Source organism: Piliocolobus tephrosceles, chromosome 11 (genome assembly GCF_002776525.5).
Source record: "Piliocolobus tephrosceles isolate RC106 chromosome 11, ASM277652v3, whole genome shotgun sequence".
NCBI lineage: Eukaryota > Metazoa > Chordata > Mammalia > Primates > Cercopithecidae > Piliocolobus > Piliocolobus tephrosceles.
This window is the reverse complement of record NC_045444.1, coordinates 68,046,691-68,071,388: the sequence shown is the minus strand read 5'-3', so window position 1 is coordinate 68,071,388 and position 24,698 is coordinate 68,046,691. Positions and strand designations below refer to the sequence as shown.

General features: G+C 35.8%; 1 protein-coding gene across 2 annotated transcripts in view; it reads right to left on the bottom strand.

Annotated features, from left to right (window-relative positions):
• The window catches only part of PPP1R1C (protein phosphatase 1 regulatory inhibitor subunit 1C), a 131,387-nt gene that overhangs the window by 59,470 nt on the left and 47,219 nt on the right, over positions 1–24,698 (bottom strand). For both annotated transcript variants that reach the window (XM_023212459.2, XM_023212458.1), the window contains exon 3: positions 997–1,034. In XM_023212459.2, coding sequence (XP_023068227.1) covers positions 997–1,034 — 38 coding nt within the window. The remainder of the gene's footprint in view (positions 1–996; positions 1,035–24,698) is intronic.

Genomic DNA, 24,698 nt, shown 5'->3' with positions numbered 1-24,698 from the left:
ATACTGTTTCAGTCACATCTGGCTGGTTTTGAGAAGCAATCACTTTAGGAATTTTTAATGTTTACTTCCACACACATATTTAAAGATCAAATAGAAAATCAACTCTTCAGAAATTTTTTGTTGTTGTTGTTTAGTAACACAGTGTAAACTTACTAATAAAAACTACTTTGTATTTATGTAAGAGTTTCGTTTTCAAAGCATTTCCACTTTTGCTGTCTCACAAAATTTTCAGAAAAATCTTGTGATACACTATTTGATATTTTGCCCATTCTACATTTTTCTCTTTAAGCATTGCTGTATGCCTACTCCTGCGATCAAGGGAATTGATGAGTAACTCTGTACAGCATCCTATTCAATATTGATTTCATTTCTGGGAACTAGTTTATTCACTTTGTGTTTCATACATTCTCTATTATATACTCTCCTAGCCTCTCCTGGTTCCTATTTTCTATATAAACTCCTACACATGTATGTGGAGGGAATAGGGAGTGACAGTGTTCAGACAGCCTGCTGAATTTAAATCTGAGTACATTTCTAGGTGAACCCCGTGGATCTGGTTACTCAGGCTTTGGAGGACTGAATCCCCCTAGACTCTGGCCTCAGACTTTTGGCTCCACATACCAGAAGACCCTTTAAGAGGTGTCATCCCTCCACCCTCATCTCCTTGCTCTGGGACTCCAACATTACATGGCTTAGCCTGTGGTGTGTATATATAATCATTCAATAAATTGAAGTTGTCAGTATCATATTTTGCCATTAAAAGTGATGTTTTATTTTAAAAGTTTTTTCAGGGATTAGCATTACATAGGTAGAGAATGAAGGTAACCGAGAGGCAGAGATTTTAATGACACTATATTACTGTTTATTCAGTCAGAAGGAGCAATCTAAAGTTTTATTACAGTTGTATCATATTATTTATATCACATCATATCAAGCAAATTTTTGCATTTTAATTGATTTGAACACATTTATACAAAAATATTTTTAAAAACTTACTTCCCCTTGTGTGTTGGGCACCCTCTTGTCATCTATTTCTGTAAGAGAAGTAGGTATAATGTATTAGGCATGTAATATTCTTTCTTGTAATACATATATTAACATTTTCAACAACACAGATCAAAATGATTTAATAATTGCCTTATACAAAAACTATAACTTACAGCTAGGAAGGAGAGGAAGACGGAGGTGGGTGGTTTTCTTCTGATATAACCTTCTCCCAAAGGTTTAAAAAAGGTATAGAAAAAGCTTTCTTCTTGACATCCCAGATTTCTCACCTTTCAGCAATTCAGAAAGGGGGCCAGGGAAGTGACTCTTGGAACAAAGTTAGGTGTCATCAGCCTTACACTTAAGGTGTCAGCAACCTCCTCTCCTCATTGATTCTGCTGCTGCTGCTATCCATTAATGAGAGTCTTTGTCAAATTTCCTCAAGTTTGTCACTACCCAAATCAAATCTCCTTTCCCACTCAGTCCAATCACCATGACTACAAGGAAGGCAGTACCGTCTCTAGATATGTATGTGGAAAGAACTAATTGCCCCATCAAATATTTCTTATGACAGTGCTTGGGTGGCTTCTTATGATTGTGCTGTGTATGAAGGGTTGTGAGGAATGGTGAGGTGGAGGAAGAGATGCTTACATATGCCCCTTCCACAGCAGGAAGATGTTCTGGGCTGGGTTTCTTTTTCACTTTGTCACCTACATTGTACGGCATCTGCCTCTTGGCTTCTTGACCTAGTTCCCCTTTCCTGATCCTTATGCTAGGCCCAAGGCTCAAAGACTAACTCCGTGATTCAAAAACTGAATGAGAAGTTCATCAAAGAATATCTGCTTAAAGACAATGATGTAGATCTGCATTGACATGAAAATATATGCCATGTAAGTGAAAAATATTTCAAAACTAAATGAATGGTATTTTTATTTAATAAAGGATAGATATATGTAGATAGAGTGATACATATATGCATAGAAGACTACCCAATATGTTAACTGTAGTCGTCCTGGGGTGACTGAATAACATATTCTGTTTTATCCCTATCTGTACTGCTTTTCTTTTTATAATGAGCATGTGTTACTTTTATAACAAAAAGCAGTATATATGTATGTATGTGGATATATATACACACAAATACATACATATATGTAGTATAATTTCTCTATAAATCCAACCACGCATGAAGTTGATATTTCATATAGTAAGAGAACAAACTGACTGAACAGCTAGAATGGGAATAGTATATGGAACCATTGTTTATTCTAATCTGATATCTTGGTTACTAAATGTTAAAAAGTTATGGAAACTTCTGATAAATTGTACTTTCTTTATATAAGGGAGGACAGACAGTTTAGTATGGCAATCACAAGTGTCTGATGCAATAATTGTAAGTATGTGGGGCATTTTCAGGCAGCTATGAATATATTAAATTGAACAATCCTGTCTGCAACTTTTTTTGCTATCACAAAATATCAAATATGATCCACTGTAACAATGTGGTGCTATGATCCATTGGATTATTAAATACCAGTGGGGTTTCTTAATATTTTGCTTTTGATTAGGAATTTACAAAATCCAACCCAGGACCTAGAACTTTATGTTTTAGAAATACAATGAGACCTGATCATTCAGATTTTATTTTCCTACTGTCTCACTACAATACCCACTAAACCAGTGTTTTCCCAAGGCAAATATGAGGGCTTCACTTATTAAATATTTCAATGAAAAAATGTTTGTTTTGTTGTTGCTGTTGAGTTATGCTTATTAAATTAATTATTTATGTTGTGAAGGCAAGGATTAAAAAATTCAGTCTTACATTCTTGTCTTGAAATTGAAAAGTGAAAATTAAATAACTCACTTTTCAGGTAAAATTGACTCAGACAAAAGTACAAGGGAAGCCAATAACAGATCATAGTTTTCTTGAGATTCACTGATTTAAATATATTTCTATTTTTCTTAATAGATTGTTACTAAATTGGGGAGGTTAATGTTTTCTGCTTCCCAAGAATCTCATATAGACACACACGCATGCACACACACACACCATGCACATCAGCACCTGCAATGGGACAACAGATCACCACAAATACAGTTTCTCTCTAATTTGTACCAAGAAGGTTATAACCAAAGGAGAAGACTCCCAAAATATATGCAAATCTTGCCAGCTCTTTACATAAAAACATAAAAATGTCCTTAATAATATCTCCTTTCTTTTTCCTCAGGGCCTCAAATTCTGACCCCAATGGCAGTCCCAGAAGTCTTTAGGAAACTGGATAGCACATGAAACATAAGAATATACCCCTGTCTTCAGATATTGTTTAGCTCTCTCATCAAACCAGAAAAAAAAAAAAAATACTATTTTGGAGTAGGGTTGAACAAAATCAGTTTGTAAGCAGATTATCCATAATCAAAAACTATAAATTTTCTGAAAGAGGCTTTTGTAGCTACTCCAGCCATATCTTGTCTATATTTCGCCATTTCTCAAGGACCACTTAGTCTGAAAGAAGAAATTTCTTAGTTTGGAAGGAAAATGTAAAACTCATTTAAGTAAAACATTTTAAGAAATGTTGTCATCATTAAAGACGAAGATAGAAACAGAAATTTCTGTTTTGAGTACTGATTAGTTAGAATACTCTTAAGATATTTAAATTCATGAAAGGAACAGGACAATGAGAATGCATGTGGATACACACATAAACTATAAACACCCAGCATCTCCTTGTCTTAGTCAATGATATCTCATTCAATTTTGGAAAACTAGTTGTAATAAAAAAATTAAGTGCCTACAAAAATGAAGTGTAAGAGCAAAGGAAACAAGAAGAACATTGCCAAAAAATAAGGAAAAGTCAACTGTAATAGAATAAGAACTGTAAATACTAAGACATGGGCAGAATGCACAGACAGAACACTAAGGAAAACCTAAAGAGCCATGGTTGAGGCTGGCAGAAAAATCTGTCTTGGAGAAAGCACTGGAGAGCATACATGATATCTAATACTGTTTGTTCCATTTGTCTGTCGTGACCACACTTAAGCCATGTAAAATTCCTGAAATACAGAGTTTTCCTCATGTGTGAAATGGGAAAGAGGAAGCATAATAATTCTTACTCTGCCTTCCTCATTTTCTCATAAGTTTGTTTTGAGGAATAAAAAAATGAAAAAATGAGAGCACAATTTCCCACTCCTTAAGTACAGAGTATAACTTCCTTCCAAAGAGTGAAGTATGGAAAAGGAGCAGAAGGAAATGAGTCTCTTTATGGTGGGGAAACTTAATTCTGCCAGGTGACCAAGGTCAACGCAAGTCATAAATTGTGTTGATCCCTTGATATGATGCTATGAAGGTGGGACTTTATATCAATGATCTTCCTTCTCAAACCACTTAAGCCCAGTCTAGTCATGAGAAAAGCATCAGATAAATTCCAATACAAGGGCATTGTACAAGATTGCTGACCAGTACTCTTCAAAACTGTCAAGGTCATGAAAAACAAGAAAAATATGAGAAATTGTCATAGCCAAGAGGAGCCTAAGGAGACACGATAATTAAATGTAATGAGGTATCCTAGATGGGATTCTGGAACAGAAGAAAGGGCATTATAAAATTATCTCAATAAACTATGGATTTCAATTAATAAAAGATATATCATTATTGGGTTATTAATTGTAACAAATAGTAATGACTTGGAATATTAAGAATAGAAAAACTATGTGTGAGGAAGGTGCTACATGGGACTCAATGTGCCCTCTGTTCAATTTTTCTGTAAATCTAAAACTCTTTAAAAATTAAACCCATTAATAAAAACTTGAAAAGTAAAAAATCACTAAATACAAATAAAAGTCACCCTAAGAGTACATTTTTTTCTTACTGTCAGAATTCTGTGTGTATTTTGAAGAGCAACAGAGAGTGATGATTAGAAAGTAGGCAATGTAACTAAAAACAAGGTCATGAAAATATCATTTTAAATTATTATATAGAGCCAATTAAACAGATATAAGGAAAGGCAAGAGTGAGCTTACAAAGAGAATATTTCAAAGTTTAGTTGAAGTTGTTGAAAGCTGATGCAAGTAAAAACATGTTAGAGGAAAAAATGAGGAGTTAAACAATTTTCAAATAAGTCCATAATAATGGGAGCACTTTTCCTTGATTTATTTACTGACTGAATGTGGGGAGATAATGCAACAAAGTATAAAAGAAAATACCACTAGTATCTGTTTGATTATACATATCCCCCAGCTTGCTGCTTCTGTGCATTTACCCCCCATATCCAGAAAACTCCTGCCCTCATACCAAATACTACTATGCCTCAGAGTTCTGTTCAAATGGCATTTCCTCTGGGAAATCTTTCCCAATTCATGTCTCCCCTATGCTCAACTGGAACTCCTGTCTTCCCCAGCAAACACCCACAGCACTTCCTTTATTCCTGTCTCATACAACTCATCACCATTTACCCTATATCATGTCCATTAGTGTTTTTATTTCCCCAGGCAACCTGTAAAAGAATGAGGATTATCCTCCATGTTTGACTTTTCCACATTTCTAAGCACAATAACAAAGCTGGCACACAATAACAACCTGTCAAATAAATTTATCTTAATGCCTATGTTTCATAAAACCAGACCATCTGTTTGCTGCTTCTCTGTATTCCAAATTACAATAGTAGTGCAATTATTTGCTCACAGTAGGTGCCAAATAAATACTTTTAACAATTTTTAAGTGTTCGGTTTGCAAACTTTTTAAGGCAGAATCCATTACTTCCATTTAAAAAAATCAATTTACTAGGTTCAAATGCTACAGATACTCAAATTCTTATAAATATTGTCTAAGTGGCTCAAAGGGAATCTTAGAGGAAAAATAAGGATGTATGACTTCCCTCTGTTGGTTTCTAGAGATTGGGAAGATATCTATTTCAAGGACAATATGTATAAGACAAATTAAAAATAAGTGGTAGGCAAGGTCAAATCAGATATATAATTTTATAGAAACTAGCCTTAGACAATAACTAAAACCATGGAAATGAATAATTTATTCAGGATATTGGCTGCTAAAGTGCACTGACCCATATATAGAATGCTTTGGTAAGAAGAGACTCAGTTTCTTAGACTAAATTCCAAAGATGCAGACTTTTGATGAATTTAGATAACAGAGGGTCACTTGAGTCTTCATTTGAGGCAGCTATTTTGGAAATGTGAGGGAAAAAGTCAGTTTAGTAGAAATTGGAGGGCTTCCAATAAACACAGTCTTGTAAGTTCATGCTTTGAAGACTCTTCTGCTCAAAAGCAATAGCAATGGCAGATTAAATACAAAAAGAGATGACTAAAAAGATAAAGCCACTGTTGAAAATTAGTTAAACATCTCCAAGGACCATAAATACAAGAAAAGCAAAATGCAATAAGCAGGTTGGAAACCATGGGCCTGAAAGTCTTTAGATCCAGAAGTTGACCAAGGCAACTAGAACTTCTAATCTCTCAGCTGAACTGACATCATGTGAAAGAAATGACAAAGGCCAGACTTGCTGCCTGGAAGTGGAAGCAGGGATCTCTCATCTGTGTTGAGAAAAGGCACTGATCTGTGCATCTAGTGAGACGGGAGAAAGTGGACATCTTAGAACAAGCCACTGCAAGCTAGGTAATTGCCTCTGCTTTACTTCTAGTATCATCATAAAACAGGAGTCCTTGATGTCCCACTTACGATCTCATTCTAGATGAAAAGATATATATAGTACTGAATACAGAAAGACTCAAGAATATTAACAAGGAAGGATGAGCATAAAGGAGAGAAAATTCCCACTCACAAGGAGTCGAAAATTAAAATTTTGAAACATAAGAAGAAAAGGAAAATTCTTTTTTAGGAATACTGCTTAAAAAGCAAGAGGAATATGAATTCTTCCAGGTGAAATGAAACATCAGAGCAATCTGAAAACATCAGAGCAGTTTTAAAATGTCTCTAAAATGCATTTATTTTGGACTTACAAAGAGATGAAGAAGAAAGCATAATTTCTCATGAGAAATCATGAAGCCAGAAGGAAGCAGCACAACAGTTTTCAAGTACTGAACAAAATGAATGATCAACCGTAGAATTCTACATTCAGTAAAATCATCCTTTAGGAATGAAAGAGAAATAAAGTTTTTCTTTACCCACCATTAGACAAAGGAAACTAAGAGAATTTGTCGCTAGCAGATATACCCTCACTAGCAGATATACCCTAAATGAATGGCAAAGGAAGTCCTCTACAACCAGAAGAAAAATGATTGAAAAAAGGAATCTTAGAACAACAGGAAGAAAAGAAGAAGAATGAAAAAAGCAAAAATGCGAGTAAATATCATAGATTTTGCTACTTCTCTTGAGTTGTCTACATTATGTTTGACAAGTAGATAAAAAATTATGGTTCTCAACCTATAGAGAGGGAATATTTAAGATAATCATATAAGTAAGAGATGGTAAAGAGACTTAGAGGGAAGTAAAGACACTTAGAGGGAAGTTTCTATACTTTACTCTGATAAAAGCTGGCACCAGCAAACTGTGATAAGTATGTATGCATAATAGCACAATTGCTAAAAATCCATACAAAGAGATAAACTAAAAAATGTTATAGATACATCAAAATGGAATTATAAAAATGTTCAAGTAACCTAGGTGAAGATAAAAAAAAAATAAAGCAGAAACAAAAAGCAAAGTGACAACTGGAAAACTAAAGTGGTAGATGTAAGTCCTAACATATCAGTAATTATATTAAATATAAATAGCCCAAATAAACCAATTAAAAAACACACTGGGCCAGGTGTGGTGGCTTATGCCTGTAATCCCAGCACTTTGGGAGGTCAGGGCAGGCCGATCACCTGAGGTCAGGAGTTCAAGACCAGCCTAGCCAACATGGTGAAACCCTGTCTTTACTAAAAATACGAAAATTAGCCGGGTGTGGTGGCATGCACCTATAATTCCAGCTACTGAGGAGGCTGAAGCAGGACAGTCACTTGAACTCAGGAAGCAGAAGTTGCAGTGAGCCGAGATCATACCACTGCACTCCAGCCTGGGTGACAGAGCAAAACTCTGTTTCAAAAAGAAACACACACACACACACACACACACACACACACACACACACACACACATTGGTACAGTGGATCAAAATCAAAATAACCTAACTATACACAAGGGCATTATGTTGATTAAAAAAAAAGCCAATTTCAAAAGGTCACATACTGTGTAATTCAATTTATATAACATTCTTGAATGACATTTTGTTATTCAAGATGGAGAAGAGATTAGTGGTTGCCAGGGATCAAGAATAGTGAGATGAGGAAGGAGTGGGTATAACTATAAAGTAGTAGCAAGAGGGAGATCTTTGTGGTGATGGAATAATTCTATTTGATTGCCATAGTAGGTATACAAATCTACATAACTGATAAAATGCCATCAAACTATAAGCACACATGTACTCATGTCAATTTTATGGTTTTGTTATTGTACTGTAAATGTCACCATTAGAGAAAACTCAGTGCAAGGAACCAAGAACCTCTCCAGGCTATGTTTAAAACTTTCTGTGAATCTTTTATTATTTCCAAATTAAAAGTTAAAAGAAACAAATTATGTCAACAAAAATTCGAGATTGGAAATAATTTAAGAGAATATTAACAAATCAAAAATATTACTGAGAAATTTACCCAAATCCAATACCAAAAGATAAAGATATAAAATACACGAAACAATGGTTAACAGACATAAGGAAGAGATTAAGAATCTGGCCAGGTGCAGCGGTTCATGCCTGTAATCCCAGCAGTAATCCCAGAGGAAAATGCAAAATTAGCCAGGCATGACGGCAGGCACCTGCAGTCCCAGCTACTCAGGAAGCTGAGGGAGGAGAATCGCTTGAACCCGGGAGGCGGAGGTTGTGGTGAGCCGAGATCACGCCATTGCACTCCAGCCTAGGCAACAAGAGCAAAACTCCATCTCAAAAAATAAATAAATAAATAAATAAATAAATAAATAAAATAAATAAAAATTAAATAAATAAATAAAAATGCAAAAACATATAAAAGAGCAGATTTAGAATGAGAGGCTAAAAGAAATTTTAGAAAATGTTTTATAAGTGAAGAGATACATAAATATTATAAATAAAACAGATGCCAAGAAAGTTAATGAAAATAACCCTACACCCAGACCATAGAAGTAAAAGTTTATAACATCACATTTAAAAAGAAATCTTGAGGGTAACAAGAGCTAGAAAGGACAATTATTAACTGTGGGAAAATCTCACCTGCAATAACAAATGGCAAAGGCAAAGGCGTGGAAGTGAACAAAACTATTTTTCTACCCACTAAGTTGTATTCAAAAAGGATATAGCCATTTTCAGACAATTGAAAAAGATTGATCATTACAATGACTTTTATTTTATCAATGAATAAAATTGATTTATATTTATACATTCCAGAGTGTTCAAAAATAAAAGATCAACCATTCACTCAAAGTGAATAAAACAAATATTTGTACATTTTATAAACCCTTTAGCTGAAAACATTTTTCACAGCAACTAGATTATACATCTCCAAACAGAATGGAAGATGGAGGAAACTGTAGACAATTGTTTCCAAAGCTAATTTTATCCTACTCTGAGCAGAACTGGTTTATTTTTCTTACTAATATCTTTCTTGAACAGATGAAATTATCAACATAAAAGTCCTTTCTTTTAAAAACATACACTTTTGTTTTGTGCAATAAGCTTGTTTTTCTTGGTTCCAAAATAACTTCAATTTCCTCCTTATTCTGAATTTCTGGAGAGTATCAAAAAAGAGAAAATTTCTTTTTAAAAGGGAAACATATTACTACATTTTATTTAGAATTCAAACATATGATTTTTTTTTTTTCTTGGCTCACTCATTTGGGAGCTATTCTAATGAGCTGACAGGAAGTCAGTCTATTTTAGTCGTCAATAAATTATGATTTTATTTTACTAAAAATATCAGAACATGTTAATAAAAATTGTATGTTTTGTGATTTCAATTAATTTTATGACAAAAAGTTAAAACACAAATATTAATCCTAAGATTAAGTGGATAATATCTTTTTCTTAATTTACAACAGGGCAGGTTGAGCAGCGAAGTGGCAGCCTGCTATGTTTGGGCGATGGCCTCATTTTCGTCATATTAATGCGAGATACATAAGCAGGTGAGTGTCAGAGGAAAAGGTAGGATTGCGGGCAATCCTAAACCAGTTAGTTAGATAGAATTCACCGAAATTGAATTAAATTTCTCAAAACCACCATCGCTGTGTGGGATGATATGATACACAAAAGAAATAAACTTGATTATTTCACTTATCAAAGCATTCCTTTGGCATTGTCTAAAAATAATTATTAGCTGATAGAGCCAAGCATCCCTGCTCTAATAGGGGAAAGGAAATTGAGATTTCCTAATATTCTTTTCTTTCCATGGCAGAGACTAGAGTTGTGTTCAATGATACATGTTTTTCTCACCATTTCATTGATACTTTTTTAATCTGAGGATTTACTTTTATTCCATCCCTTAAAACTAATCCTAGGAAAGAGCTTAGAGAAATTTCCTGAATTACCTGGAGCAACAAAGAAAGACTAAAAGGTAAGTTTTTATTTATATTGCTAGCATTTTTGTTAGATACAATGGTATTTGACACCTTTTAACTTCTATCAAATTTATTATTTAAAAATCATCAATCTACAATTGATGCTTAATAATTTTGTCAAAAATATAAGAAAAATATTCAGTATTAATCATTGTATTATCGCGATTTTTTTTTTTTTGAGACAGAGTCTCACTCTGTCGCCCAGGCTGGAGTGCAACGGCACGATCTCAGTGGCTCACTGCAACCTCCGCCTCCTGGTTCAAGCAATTCTCCTGCCTCAGCCTTGTAAGAAGCTGGGATTACAGACGTGTGCCAGTATTATCACAATTTAAAAAAGGGTTTTGTAATATATTAACTCTCAATCGCCACTAAATCTAAAACATCTCATATATACTTTAATAAAAAAAAAGAAAACAAATGGTTTAACTGTATTTAAAGAGTGGGAATAAATATAGAGAGGTCATTATGTCAATATTATAATTCACTCTCATGTGTGAGTAAAATTTATGATTAAGAAGTGTTGTCTAATTGTTTTCTAAGGCAGTGGGAGTCACCTACCACAGCTGTGAAAATTCCACATCTTTTCACACGTAAGTTTAAATTGAAAAATAGGGCCATGTAAGTTTATGAAATATGGTGATAAAGTAATTTCATGACTTTTTTTTTTTAAATGTCTATCAATGGAAATCCCATAACTGATGTGGTGATAATATTTAGTTACCAGAAAAAACCATGGCTAAGCCTTATGAATATTACCACTTCTCCCTGTATAGGCCTGCACTGGAAAAGTCATTCATTAAACTACAGTATTACACCTGTCATGGTAAGTATTACTGAAGGCTGATTCTTTATCTCTCCACCTCCTTTAATCTGTAACAAGAGAGTGATCGCTACAATTCCACAGACTTTAAACAGTGGTCAGCATTTAAGTTTTTCTTCCATCTTTCAGGAGGCACTAAGAATATATTTTGCACAGAAAACACTAATAAGATTGCAGAATAAAAGTCTCAGTCATGCATATATTCTGTCCCCACTTCTTTTACTCTTCTGTTGAGTTAGTGCTTAAAACAAATACTGCATCTTTCTCCATCAATTTCCTCCATGAAATTCAAAGTATTCAGGTGGGGATAGGTTATTTTCACATCCAGCCTGTGTGCCTCACTGGATTATGAGAGGCTCAGCTGCTGCTGTTTTGTTTTTCTCTGAAAGCAGGATGTGTTTGATTCCCTTCTTTTTAAAGTTACTCAAGAGAAAATGTTGACTGCTATGATAAAATCTGGATGAAATTGTAGTTCAATGTGTTCTAAGACTCATACTCTAGGAAATGTATGCAGAGTACATGGAAATTAATAAAATGAAGTGGAAAAATCTTCTATATTAAAATGTTTTTCTTTTGAAATTTCCTGTCAGTTTTGCAAGTGTTTTATACTCTGTTTTTTGCCAAAGTTTAAGTATTGGCTTGAGGATGACAGGTGAACAGCTATGATTGAGGTAATATTAGTGTTTAATTTGGCTAGGGTCTGGAAGAATCAAATAAATAGGCAAGGCTGTGAGATCAATGGATGACTAATAAGCCAGAGTGTGACACTATGATCAGAGAACCAGGTAAGGCTGGCATCTGAGGAGGTAGTCCTGACACGCTGTTCAGAATTAACACATGAACAGAATACACAAGCAGAGGCTTTCAGGGTGGAGAGTGGGCTGCAGAGGCAGCACTTTTGTATCCAAAAGACCAAATTGAAATAAAGTCAGCAGATGGAGTGGAGTTCTGAGAGATAATTTAGTCCTAAAGACCAAAATTAGGCTTTTTAAAGAACAGTGCAAGATAGCAAGGTGGTATAAATAGATGGTGAAGATAAACTTCTATGAAATCAAGCATTAGCATGAGAGACACAGCCACTGAGAGCCTGGCTGTGAGAGGAGAATAGTTACTAGAAAACTGAGTAGGAACTATAGGGGATAATCACAAAACTAGGAAAGTAAACAAACAAAAAACTTGCCTTGATATTAAATTTTGAAGTTTTGCTTGAAGTAGTATGGATCAGTTTACAGCAGGTCAATGATATTGCTTAACAGAACTAGAAAAACAGGATAAATTATAAAAGACAGCAAGACCTGATGAAGCAAGAAAACTACAGAGAGCAGAGACATTCAGAGCTCGAGGCTCACAATTCAAATTTGGCCTCTGGCAGAGCATCACTATAGGAGAACAGAAAATCCACAAGATATTTTGGTAATTGTGTAATATTAGAGTGATAAAATTGAAGACTTCAGGGAATTAAAGCATGCAATTTGTCTCTGCCTTAAGATATTTGAGAGTTTCTGAAGCTATACTGGGTGAGTGAATAAATAATATGGAAATCTCTTGAAAATAGAATATAAATTTTAAAAATACAAAGACCACAGACCATTAGTTGAAAGGCCTAGAAAAGATACAAATCAGAGGTAAACTGAATCATATTAAAACTAAAATCGGGACTTTCCTAGCACAATTTATTATTGGAATACATGATCAGTTTCCTATTCTGCCTCGCAGAGGAAAAGGTAAACCCCTGTATGTTTTGGGGCCTGAAAGAATGCTTAGTATATCTCTAAGTTTGGTGTTCCACCCCTCTGTGTAATAAGTTGAATAGTATCCCAGTTTGCAGCCAAGAGATTATATTCAGCCAAGGCTGCAAACTGGGACACTATTAAAAACCTTAGTATATTTTCATTAGCTTTTGTTTATAATCTTTTCCTGCACTATTTTGTGGGGAAAAAAAATAATTCTGTAGAGAAGTAGCAACAGAGAAAAACAATTTATGGTCTTCTTTTTGAGGTACCCTTGAAAGTTTTTTTGTTTGTTGGTTTTTTTGTTTTGTTTTTTTTTTGAGATGGAGTCTCATTCTGTTACCCAGCCTGGAAAGCAATGGCATGATCTTGGCTCACGGCAACCTCTGCTTCCCCAGCTCAGGTGATTCTCCTGCCTCTGCCTCCTGAATAGCTGGGACTACAGACACCCGCCACCACATCCAGCTCACTTTTGTATTAGTAGAGATGGGGTTTCACCATGTTGGCCAGGCTGGTCTCAAACTCATGACCTCAGGTGATCCACCTGCCTCCACCTCCTAAAGTTCTGGGATTACAGGCGGGGAGCCTCCACGCCCGGCCTGCCCCAGAGATTTAATCATAAGGACATCAGTGCTATCTTTGACAGTCTCCAAAGGAATTTACCATGATGTATCTGAAAACAACAGTGAAATCTCAATTATCACATTTCAGTAGATTCTCCATTTTTGTATCCAGCATGTTTCCCATCCAACTACTCACCAGGCCAAACCCTGCTTAGCTTCCAAGATCAAATGAGATGGGGCGCTTTCAGGATGGTATGGTGGTAGACCGTATCTAACATGTTTGAAGGTAAAATCTCTTTCTTCACAGTGACCTTTGGATTACAACTATTGACTAGATAATCTACAGTTGAACAATATAAGGAGGGGACAAAAACAAAAATTCCATAGAAAGCTTTAGATCTACTAATTCAAAACAATCATTGACCCATGAGCCTTTAGAATTGAATGGAAGTAAATCAAAGAGTAATGAAAGAAATTGTTATGTACAGCTCAATTTCCTTTTGCATGTATAGTCGCCATTTCCTTGTGTTATTAGCATTCTAGCATAGAATCAATCTGTTCAACGTGCCACAGAATCTATCATGTATTTCTTACCTACAGTAGAGGATTAGAATTATAATTTCTTTTTAGTAGGGCTAAATGCAGTAGGGCTATGAAAAATCTCCTAAGCCAGCTATTGTGAAGCCTGTCTTCCTGACTTATCAAACTCTCCTTTCCAAAATGAGCCCTGTTTATAAGCCCTTCACTGGGCTGTGTTGAAGGCCTATCATTTGGGGCTTCACGTTAAGCCACTAGGCAGTGGTTTCAGTTGTGTTTTTCTTTGAGTTCTCAGAGTTAGTCAAAACTGGGCTCCAAACAGAAACCACCAGAACAATAAAGTTATATGCACTGGAAAGGGGAATGTGAGGAAAAGAAGAAAATTGGAAGAGTCGTTTCACCCTGTTGTGCCAAGATTCACACAGCTGTATTTTTCTTTCAATATTATTTATAGCTTTCCATTTTAAATGATGAAAGTAGGAACATACCTCATTACTTAATATATTTTTATCTCTCTGAACCCCCTAAAATGGCTCATTTTAGGGGATACCAATAAGAACCTGGTATAAGATATTCTCTGTGGAAATAGTGGTGGAAATTACAAAGAAAACACAAGATGGATTATGCTGATTTATTCAAAAAGAACTCTCAACCAGGAATTGTCTCATCTTTCAGGTTGGAAATCTTCCAAACTACCTTTCTGTTTATATTTCTTAATTTCTGCTGCCACTTCCAAGCACAGGAAAAGAAGAGCAGAAAAAGCAGATTATTTGAAACCTCAAGAGTCTGCTTTTCCTTAGTATTCTCAATTTTTATGAACTCAGTTTCTCTTATAAGACATATTTTATCCTACCACACAACCATTTTAGGTGAGAGCCAAAGAACTATTGTATCATCTTATCAGTTGTGATTTTCAATCACTGGTGCATTTTTTTCTGCCTTCTTGGAGTTTGAATTTGCCACGTTTGCTCCAGAAAAATAAGTTGATTTGTTTAATGGATGGGTTTTCTTTGGGGATGACATCAGTTTAAACAGCAATACTTATTCCAGTAATTCTAGTTTTTTTAAAAAAATCTATCTTCTTTTTAGAGAATTACCTAGAGAACTGATTATAAACATACTTTTAACATAACTTTTACAGATTAGAAATAATAATTAGATGTTTTAGGCAATGTTGGAAAATTAATGAAGTAATTATTCAATGTGCATTTAATCTCTTCTCAATAATATATTTTTATGTCATTTTGATCTATAGATTCCTCTAAATAGGATTTGAATAATTTAGGTATTAATCATTTTAAAACACTAATATTTCATTTTTCTACCTAAGATATCACAAAAGTATTCTCATCAGAGTCCCCAGATAAAGTCTTATGACCAATTTCTTTACAAATAAAAGTAGGGGAAATAATTGATGTGAGCATGAGAAAATTATTCAAAGATTAACAATTTGAATGAGGGTGAAAGGAAATTTTGAGAGCATTCACTTTAAAGATGGTTCTGAGAGGCAGTGGAATTAGAATAGAATTAGCTGCTTACCACTATTTGAAATATTTAGTTCTCTTTTTACTTCACAGAAATGTTTTCTCTTTTTTTTTTCACGTAGGTTGCTAACATTGACAGTGACTTACTAAATCTGATTTGTAACGTGCATTAGTCAGCCAGAGCACTTATAATAGATTTTCATTTCTAGAGAAGATATCGGAATATAAAGGTAAACTTGTAAAATATTTCTTTATATCTTGTAAATTTAATTACTTGCCATGATTGTCCAACTTAAAATCATTATCAATATATTTCTTTTTTTTTTTTTTTGAGATGGAGTCTCGCTCTGTTGCCAGGCTGGAATGCAGTGGCGCAATCTAGGCTCACTGCAACCTCCACCTCCTGGGTTCAAACGATTCTCCTGCCTCAGCCTCCCGAGTATCTGGGATCACAGGCAGACACTACCATGTCCAGCTACTTTTAGTTATTTTTTTTTTTTTTAGTAGAGACAGGGTTTCACCATATTGGCCAGGATGGTCTCGATCTCTTGACCTTGTGATCCGCCTGCCTCAGCCTCCCAAAGTGCTGGGATTACAGGCGTGAACCACCATGCCTTTGAATTGCTAGGTAATAATTTTCTATGACTAATTTGAGGATTATCATTCATGCATACAAACTGAAGCAAAGCTATGTTTAATATTGGGTTTCACAGAGAGTAGAACAGTGGTTACTAGGGACAGGGTAAGGGCAGGGGGAATGGGAAGATATAGGTCATTCTTGCATTATGTAGGATAAATAAGTCTAGAGAACTTATGTACAACAGGAGGTCTAGAGTTAATAATGTATTCACACTGGTACTTTGCTGAGAGAGCAGATTTTAGCTACTCTTACCATGAAATAAAGAAAGAAAGGAAGGAAGAAGGTAGGAAGGAAGGAAGGAAGGAAATGTGGGAGGGGAGAGAAAGAAAAAAGTAATGATATGAGATATTTGGTTTGTTAATTTGCTTGATTGTAGTAAACACTTCACTATGTATATGTATATTAAGGTAAGTATATCAAAACATCATGTTGTATTTTAAAATATATATACAGTAAAAGATAAAATAAAATTAGGTTTCAATGTATCCTTATAAAGCTAAATATGATTGGACATTTGATAATTTTGAAGCTTTTTTACTTTGATCAAACTGCCAAATCACAGAATTGCTCATTTAAGTCATATTCTTATGTTATAGTTATGCTATTTTATATCTTCCATGAATGAATAATTTATTTTTTCCAAACCCTTTTGCATTTTGAACTGTGTAGATATAACCATTGCACATTTCAAAATAATTGTATGTGAGTATCACTATTATAAGTAAACCAACCATTATTAAAATAACATAAAATAAAGCAACATTCTCTTTAACTAGAATTCTGTATAACAAGAGGCAAACTTTTATTTTTTAGTTATAGATGGAAAATTTATTCTTAAAATCACAAGATGTTACTGTACACATTAAATACATATGGATGATCTGTTTATAAACAAAGTGGTAATCTTTTCATGGCTTAATCAACTGAAGGCATCCTATCATCAATGGAAGACTTTTTTTTTTTGTTACTAACAGAGAGGTCAATGGAACAATATCCTTAAAATCCTATTTCACGTTCTATAACTTTTTGTCAACTTGAAAAATACAGAAGTTAGTTTCTGTCACTTGATCATCTGAAACAAACATTCACTTCTCATCCTAAATAACATACCTCAAAAAAACCAATGCTTTATTTATTGAGTTTTAAAGATTGATGGATTAAATATCTGTGTAATTAGATTCTGTTTTCAGCTCTTGGTGTTTTTACCTATCCCGAAAATCTTTTTTTTTTTTTTTTTGTGAGACGGAGTCTCGCTCTGTCGCCCAGGCTGGAGTGCAGTGGCCGGATCTTGGCTCACTGCAAGCTCCGCCTCCCGGGTTAACGCCATTCTCCTGCCTCAGCCTCCCCAGCAGCTGGGACTACAGGCGCCCACCACCTCGCCCGGCTAGTTTTTTTGTATTTTTTAGTAGAGACAGGGTTTCACCGGGTTAGCCAGGATGGTCTCGATCTCCTGACCTCGTGATCCGCCCGTCTCGGCCTCCCAAAGTGCTGGGATTACAGGCTTGAGCCACCGCGCTCAGCCTATCCCGAAAATCTTAACCTTCAGGTAGTTTCTCAATTTTCTTGTCTCAAATGTAATTTACTTGAGGGTTGCACAGTGTGTTCTAAAATGCAGTGATTATTTCTAGTTGCTATATGGAAGAACTGTGAAAGGACAGACCTGTAACAAGGTACCAGCTCAGTATGTTTGGCAGCAAGTTCAGATAGGAAAATGGAATACACATATATCTATAGATAGAGAGACAGAAAGATGAAGGAAAGGGAGTTTTATCTTTGTATAAGCCTTAAACTAAACCATTTTTTTCTTATGGTGACACAAGAGAAAAATAGAATAAAAACACATTTAAATACAGTTTGTAGATTAACGCCTATGATAGTCTGTGTCTTATACAGAAGGTTGTTTGTCACCATGGATTCAAATGTGCCCAATATTTTAACAATAATTTATTGCATATATACTCTGTGCTATGCATCCTTTTAGGAACTGAGGTCCAATCCTACTGGAAAGTTTAAACTCTATTGAAAAAGACAGATGATTAAAAAGCAACCACAGTACAGTATGATAAATAAGGGCTGCAACAGAGGAAGCACAGAGTGTGGGGGAAGTATATATCAGGGGCATCTATCTTATCATTTTTTTCCTTAAAGGAAATAAATATTTATAAGCTTGCTGCTGAGATGGCCAGCAAAGGTGAGTGGGCAAGGAAGATGGGTAGGGTAAGACTGGAGATGAGAAAAGATTTTCATCAGATGAAACAGCTTGTGGGAATGTCCCTGAGCTGTGAGAGAGCACGACGTTTTTAAGAAATTAGAAAAAGCTCAAATATTTGGACTATAGAATGCCAGGGTTGAGTTCAGAGAGAAAGGGTTGAAGATTTAGTAAGACTAGATGATTCAGGGACTTGAAACTGTATGAAGAAGTTTGTAGTTTATTCCAAAAGTGATGGAAAACCAATGAAGGGTTTTAAACAGAAAGAGGCATGATCAGATTTCTTTCGTAGAAAGATCATTCTGACAGTTACGTGGAGAATGAATTGGAGGAGTCCATCCTGGATACAGGTAGCTCAGTTAGGAAGACATTGCAGTTATTCAGGTGATGGATGATGAAGGTTGAAACAGGTGAGAGAGATGCTTAAGAGAAAGAATGGACTCGACTTGCACACTGACTCGACGTGGGTGAGGGTGGGGAAACGGGTGACAGGAAAAGTGAGCCAAACATTATATCCAGTTTCTGGTGTAGATTTTAAGTTCATGGAATTTTTCATATTGTTGTACTTACTGATTATCCGAGTATGTAGAATTCAGTTATAGTCACTCTCAGGAGTGAAAGCAGAGCTGAAGACACAGATTTGGGAGTCTTCAGCATCTAGGTTGTCAATAAAGCCATGAAAGAGGATGACAATGCCCAGGAAGAGGGTGGAGGACTAGAGAAGTAGAGGGCCAAGGTAGCAACTCTAAGTAATAGCAACAAATAAGGAATAGACTGCAGGGAAGAGGCCTGTAAAAAGATACAAGAGAAGCCAAGGATTCGAGGGGAAACCTCATGGTAACCTATACAACTTACATCAGCGTCATTCTTCAGGGTATGCATGAAGTTGTCCTGGATCAGCTACTCCACATTTGCATGAGTGGCACATGTGTAAACTGCTTACACATGGCGTGCTGTTTAGGTAGATTATTTGTATCATACCATGTCTGGGCATATATGTGATTAAAAAATAGATACTTTATAGAGTTTTCTCCTATTTTTTTTTCATGTTTTATGCTCGATTTCAACATAAATGACATTATGGCAGATCAATCAGATATCCTTTTGCTTGTTATTTTGCTTATTAAAGTTTTTAAAGCAGTATTTTGAGTTCAGTATATAATAACCATATTTCAGACCTTTTGAGGAGGTTTGGCAGGAGGTTGAGGGTATCACAAGACTCTCTGGAAATCTGTTCTTGTAAAATAAAATTTTGGTGGTTTAAGAAAATAATTCAAAAACAGATGGATCAAATTTACTTCCACATACATGAATTTGAATACGAAGTGGTTGACCAAATGCATTTTGCATTCATCTAAATATAATTCTGTGAGTACTGAACTGGCAAAAAATGCTGAGTTGTGTGTTCTTTTGCTTTTCTAATATTTGGCCATTATGTTGTAATAGTCAATTTTTTAAAAAAATTTTCTGGCAGCTCATTGTTTGCAGTTGCTTACATATTTTTAAGGTTAAGGAGAACGTTATTAAACAAGTATTGTTTTTCATGTTTCTTAAGGATTCTTATTGTAGCAGATGTTTCAGATGCCTTGTGTCCAGAAAGGCCCACAGTCATCTCTGGTTGACTGAACCTATCTCATTTTCTGCGTTCTCCTAAAGCTAATACCTCCAGCTTCCCTGGTACCTTTTAATGTGACTTGGTTTTAGTACCACGTTTTCCTGTTTGTCTCATGACTTGATGCCACCTCTTAAAAGCTGGTGCACAGAACTGAACACGACATTCTAGACCAAGGGATAAGGCATTACAATTCTGCTATTGTAGCAGAGGACTAATATGCTCTTGTTTACTTCATTCCACCTCAACTTCATGCCACATGCATGTTCCCTCTTTCTACCTAGGGCATTCTCTGACTCTAGGAGAATCAAATGCAGGTGAAGTTAATGCTCTTGGGGGACAGTTCACAACTACTAGAGGACTGAAGCCAGTGAGTGAAAACTTCAGCCTCCTGTTCTTCAGGTGGGCAGCCCCAGCAAGGCAGGCTAGATGCATCTTAGGAGGCCCCAACATAGTCAAGCCTTCATTTCACAGCAATGACCTTGATAATGAGTCTTTTATTTCCTCCTTCTCTCACTTATTCTTGCTTTCTGAAACTCTATCCCAGATAAAGTACTTCCATCCAAAGCCTTTTCACAGTCTCTGCATTCCAGAGACTCTAAGTCATTCATTTTTTATATTTATCTGTGACATGAAATAATACATCCTTGAACTTCATTGAACAAAGATCAAGAAGTATTTATTCTTCTTTTATGTTAATTGAAATTTTACCAAATTAGTAGGGTAAAAAAAGGAGTCATACTTTCTATTCTATTCCAGAAAATCTCCCTCAGTGAATACAACTACATAATTCAATTATTACAATTCAATATGAATAAGATGTGTTAAATACAACATATACTGACAAGTAAGTGGAAGAGAAGGAGTTACGTACATAGAAAAGGAAAAAGTATGACTGACCCTGATTACAAGAAGTTCAAAAAATAGTTGGAAAAATAGGATACAAACACATGCATGAAATAACCACATATTAGATCAAAGGAATGTAGATAAATACATTATAAATTAAACTGTAAGCACTATAAAGCTGCCAAAAGCAGAATAAACAGTCAAAGGTTATCAATTTGGAGAAGGAAGCAAACATGACAACATTTTGTTGCTAGATAAAGGGCAACTATATGAACACATGAAGGAATATATGGACATATGTTATATGATCCCTTTGGTCTACTATGATAATTTTTTGTTTTTCTTTTCTTATTTTTAACCTTTTATGATTGCAGTTTCTTAGCTCATACAGTTTATATACCAAAAGTGGCTACACTTGGGACAATTTTTTTTTTTTTGAGACGGAGTCTCGCTGTTGTTGACCTAGGCTGGAGTCAATGGTGTGACCTCAGTTCACTGCAACCTTCGCCTCCCAGGTTCCAGCAATTCTCCTGCCTCAGCCTCCCAAGTAGCTAGGATTACAGGAGCCTGCCACCATACCTGGCTAATTTTTGTATTTTTAGTAGAGACGGAGTTTCACCATGTTGGCCAGGCTGGTCTCAAACTCCTGACCTCAGGTGATCCACCCACCTTGGCCTCCCAAAATGCTGGGATTACAGGTGTGAGCTACTGCACCTGGTCTGGAACAATTTTTAGTAAGAGAAGTGCTTCATATAAAATTCATATCTAATGTCAATGACATATTCCATTTTTAAAATTGTGAAGAAACTTAGATTAAAACACATCCAATGCAATTCCTACAAAAATATCAACATCGTTTTTCACATAATTAGAAAACAACAACCCTAAAATTCATATGGAACCAAAAAGGAGCCTGAAGAGCCAAAGCAATCCTAGACAAAATGAACAATCTGGACATATTGCATTACTGGAACTCAAATTATTCTACAAGGCTATAGTTACAACTATAAACAGTAAACAACATCTTACTGGTATAGAAGTAGATACCCAGACCAATGGAACAGAATAGAGAACCCAGAAAGCCAGTTATTTACAACAAAATGATCTTTGACAAAGCATACAAAAACATAAACGAGGGACAAGACACCCTATTCAATAAATGGTGCTGGGAAAACTGGCAAGCCACATGTAGAGAATTAAAACTGGGTCCCTATCTCTCACCGTATATAAAAATCAAGCCAAGATGGATCAGAATCTTAAATCTAAGACCTGAAGCCATACAAATTCTAGAAGATAACCTAGGAAAAATTCTGTAAGACATTGGCCTAGGCAAAGAATTCATCACTAAGACCCCAAAAGCAAATGCAACAAAAACAAAAATATATAAACGGGATATATGTAAATTAAAAAGCTTCCACACAGTGAAAGAAATAATCATCGGAGTGATTTGTTTTTCTAAGACCACCAGAGTGGGCACAAAAGAACCAGCGAGTAGGCAAGGCTAAAAGCAAAACTGCAAATTTATTCTTTGGTCATCTAGCTTCAGGGACCGGAGCTGGGGGGGGCGGGGGGTGGAGTTTCTAATACAGTCCCGATAAGAGTGGGGGCTGAGAAAGCCCGCCCCGGGCGCATCTGCTGGGAGTGACTTTTCTAGGAGTGGGAGGGCAATAGGCGGGGCACGGGCATGTCGGGGGGGGGGGGGCTCCGCAGGTGCCACCAGGTAAATCTTGGTCTCCTCGGATTGACATCACCTGGTGCATGCCTGATTAATCTTCACCTTCCCGGGCGTCAGCTGCATTCTCGCACACACGGGAAGAGTTGGTGGTGAAGAAGAACCCGGAAGTGAACCATCCTGCCTCCGTTCGTCCAAACACGGAGTAAACAGAAAACCCATGGAATGGGAGAAAATATTTGCAAACTATGCATCCAACAAAGGACCAATATCCAGAATCTACAAGGAACTCAAACAAATCAGCAAGAAAATAAATAAATAATCCCATTAAAAAGTGGGCAAATGACATGAAAAGGCAGCTCTCAGAAGAAGACATACCAATGGCCAATAAATGTATTAAAAAAATGCTCAATATCACTAATCATCAGGGAAATGCAAATTAAAACCACAATTAGATACACCTTACTCCTTCAAGAATGACCACTATTAAAAAATCAAAAGACAATAAATGTTGGTATGGATGTGGTGAAAAGGGAATGCTTAAAAGCTGCTAGTGGGGATGTAAACTAGTGCAATCCCTATGGAAAACAGTATGGAGTATTCTCAAAGGACTAAAAGTAGATTTACCACTTGATCTAGCAATCTTACTACTGGGTATCTACCCAAAGGAAAATAAGTGAATATATCAAAAAGCACCCACATGCATATGTTTATTGTTGGACAGTTCACAATTGCAAAGATATGGTACCAACCTAAGTGCCCATCAACTAATGGGTAGATAAAGAAAATGTGGGATATATACACCATGGAATACTACTCAGCTGTAAAAAGAATGAAATAATGTCTTTTGCAGCAACTTGGATGGAGCTAGAGGTCATTATTCTGAATGAAGTAACTCAGGAATGGATAAAACAAATATCATATGTTCTCATTTACAAGGGGAGATAAGCTATGGATACACAAAGGCATACACAGTGATATAATGGACTTTGGAGACTCAGAATTGGGAGAGCATGATGGGGGGTGAGGGTTTAAAAACTACGTATTAGGTACAATGTACACTACTTGGATGTCAAATGCACTAAAATCTCAGATTTCACCACTATACTATTCATCTATGTAACCAAAAACCCCTTGTGCCAGGAGTGGTGGCTCATACCTGTAATCTCAGCACTTTGGGAGGCCAAGGCGGGTGGATCACTTAAGCCTGGGAGTTCAAGACTTGTCTGGGCAACATAATGAGATCTTAGCTCTACGAATACACAAAATCATTAGCTGGGCATCGTGGCACATGTCTATAGTCCCAGCTGCTTAGGAAACTGAGGTTGGAGAATTACCTGAGTTGGGAAGGTCGAGGCTGCAGTAAGCCGTGATCACACCACTGCATTCTAGCCTAGGAGACAGAGTGAGATCTGTCTCAAAAAACAAAACAACAACAACAACCCAAAACCCACTTGTACTCCAAAAGCTACAAAATGAGACTTCTCTAACAGGAAGCTGGTTTGAGCAGTACCGCTTGCAGATTACCTCTATGACACTTCCAATCAAAATTATATGGAACAATCCAAGATGACAACATAGGAAAGGAATTCAAAATAGGCCAGTAACAAGTTCATACTTCTCATCCTAGTGGAAATACTTATTCTGCTTAATAGCAACAATAGAAAAGGAGATCAATACTTATATAAATTGAAAAGTAAATATTGCAATATTATGGACAAATAAAGAGTATACAAGTTTAGAATTGTGTGGAAGGACATAAAGGACATCTACTCCAAACTCGTATTCAAAGCAAGGATCCTTTCTGTGTGTCTTAACAGACTGTCTTTCAAAACAACTTACACAGTTTAAATAAAAGGGAGTGAATTAAGGACTTTTGAGACAATCTCTTATAAAAAATGAAATAAAATAACCATTAGAAAATTATCTTCTGTTCTGAGTTAAAATCTACCTGCCTGGAGCTTCTGCCCACATCCTTGTTACTTATGGCAGTTGATGACTCT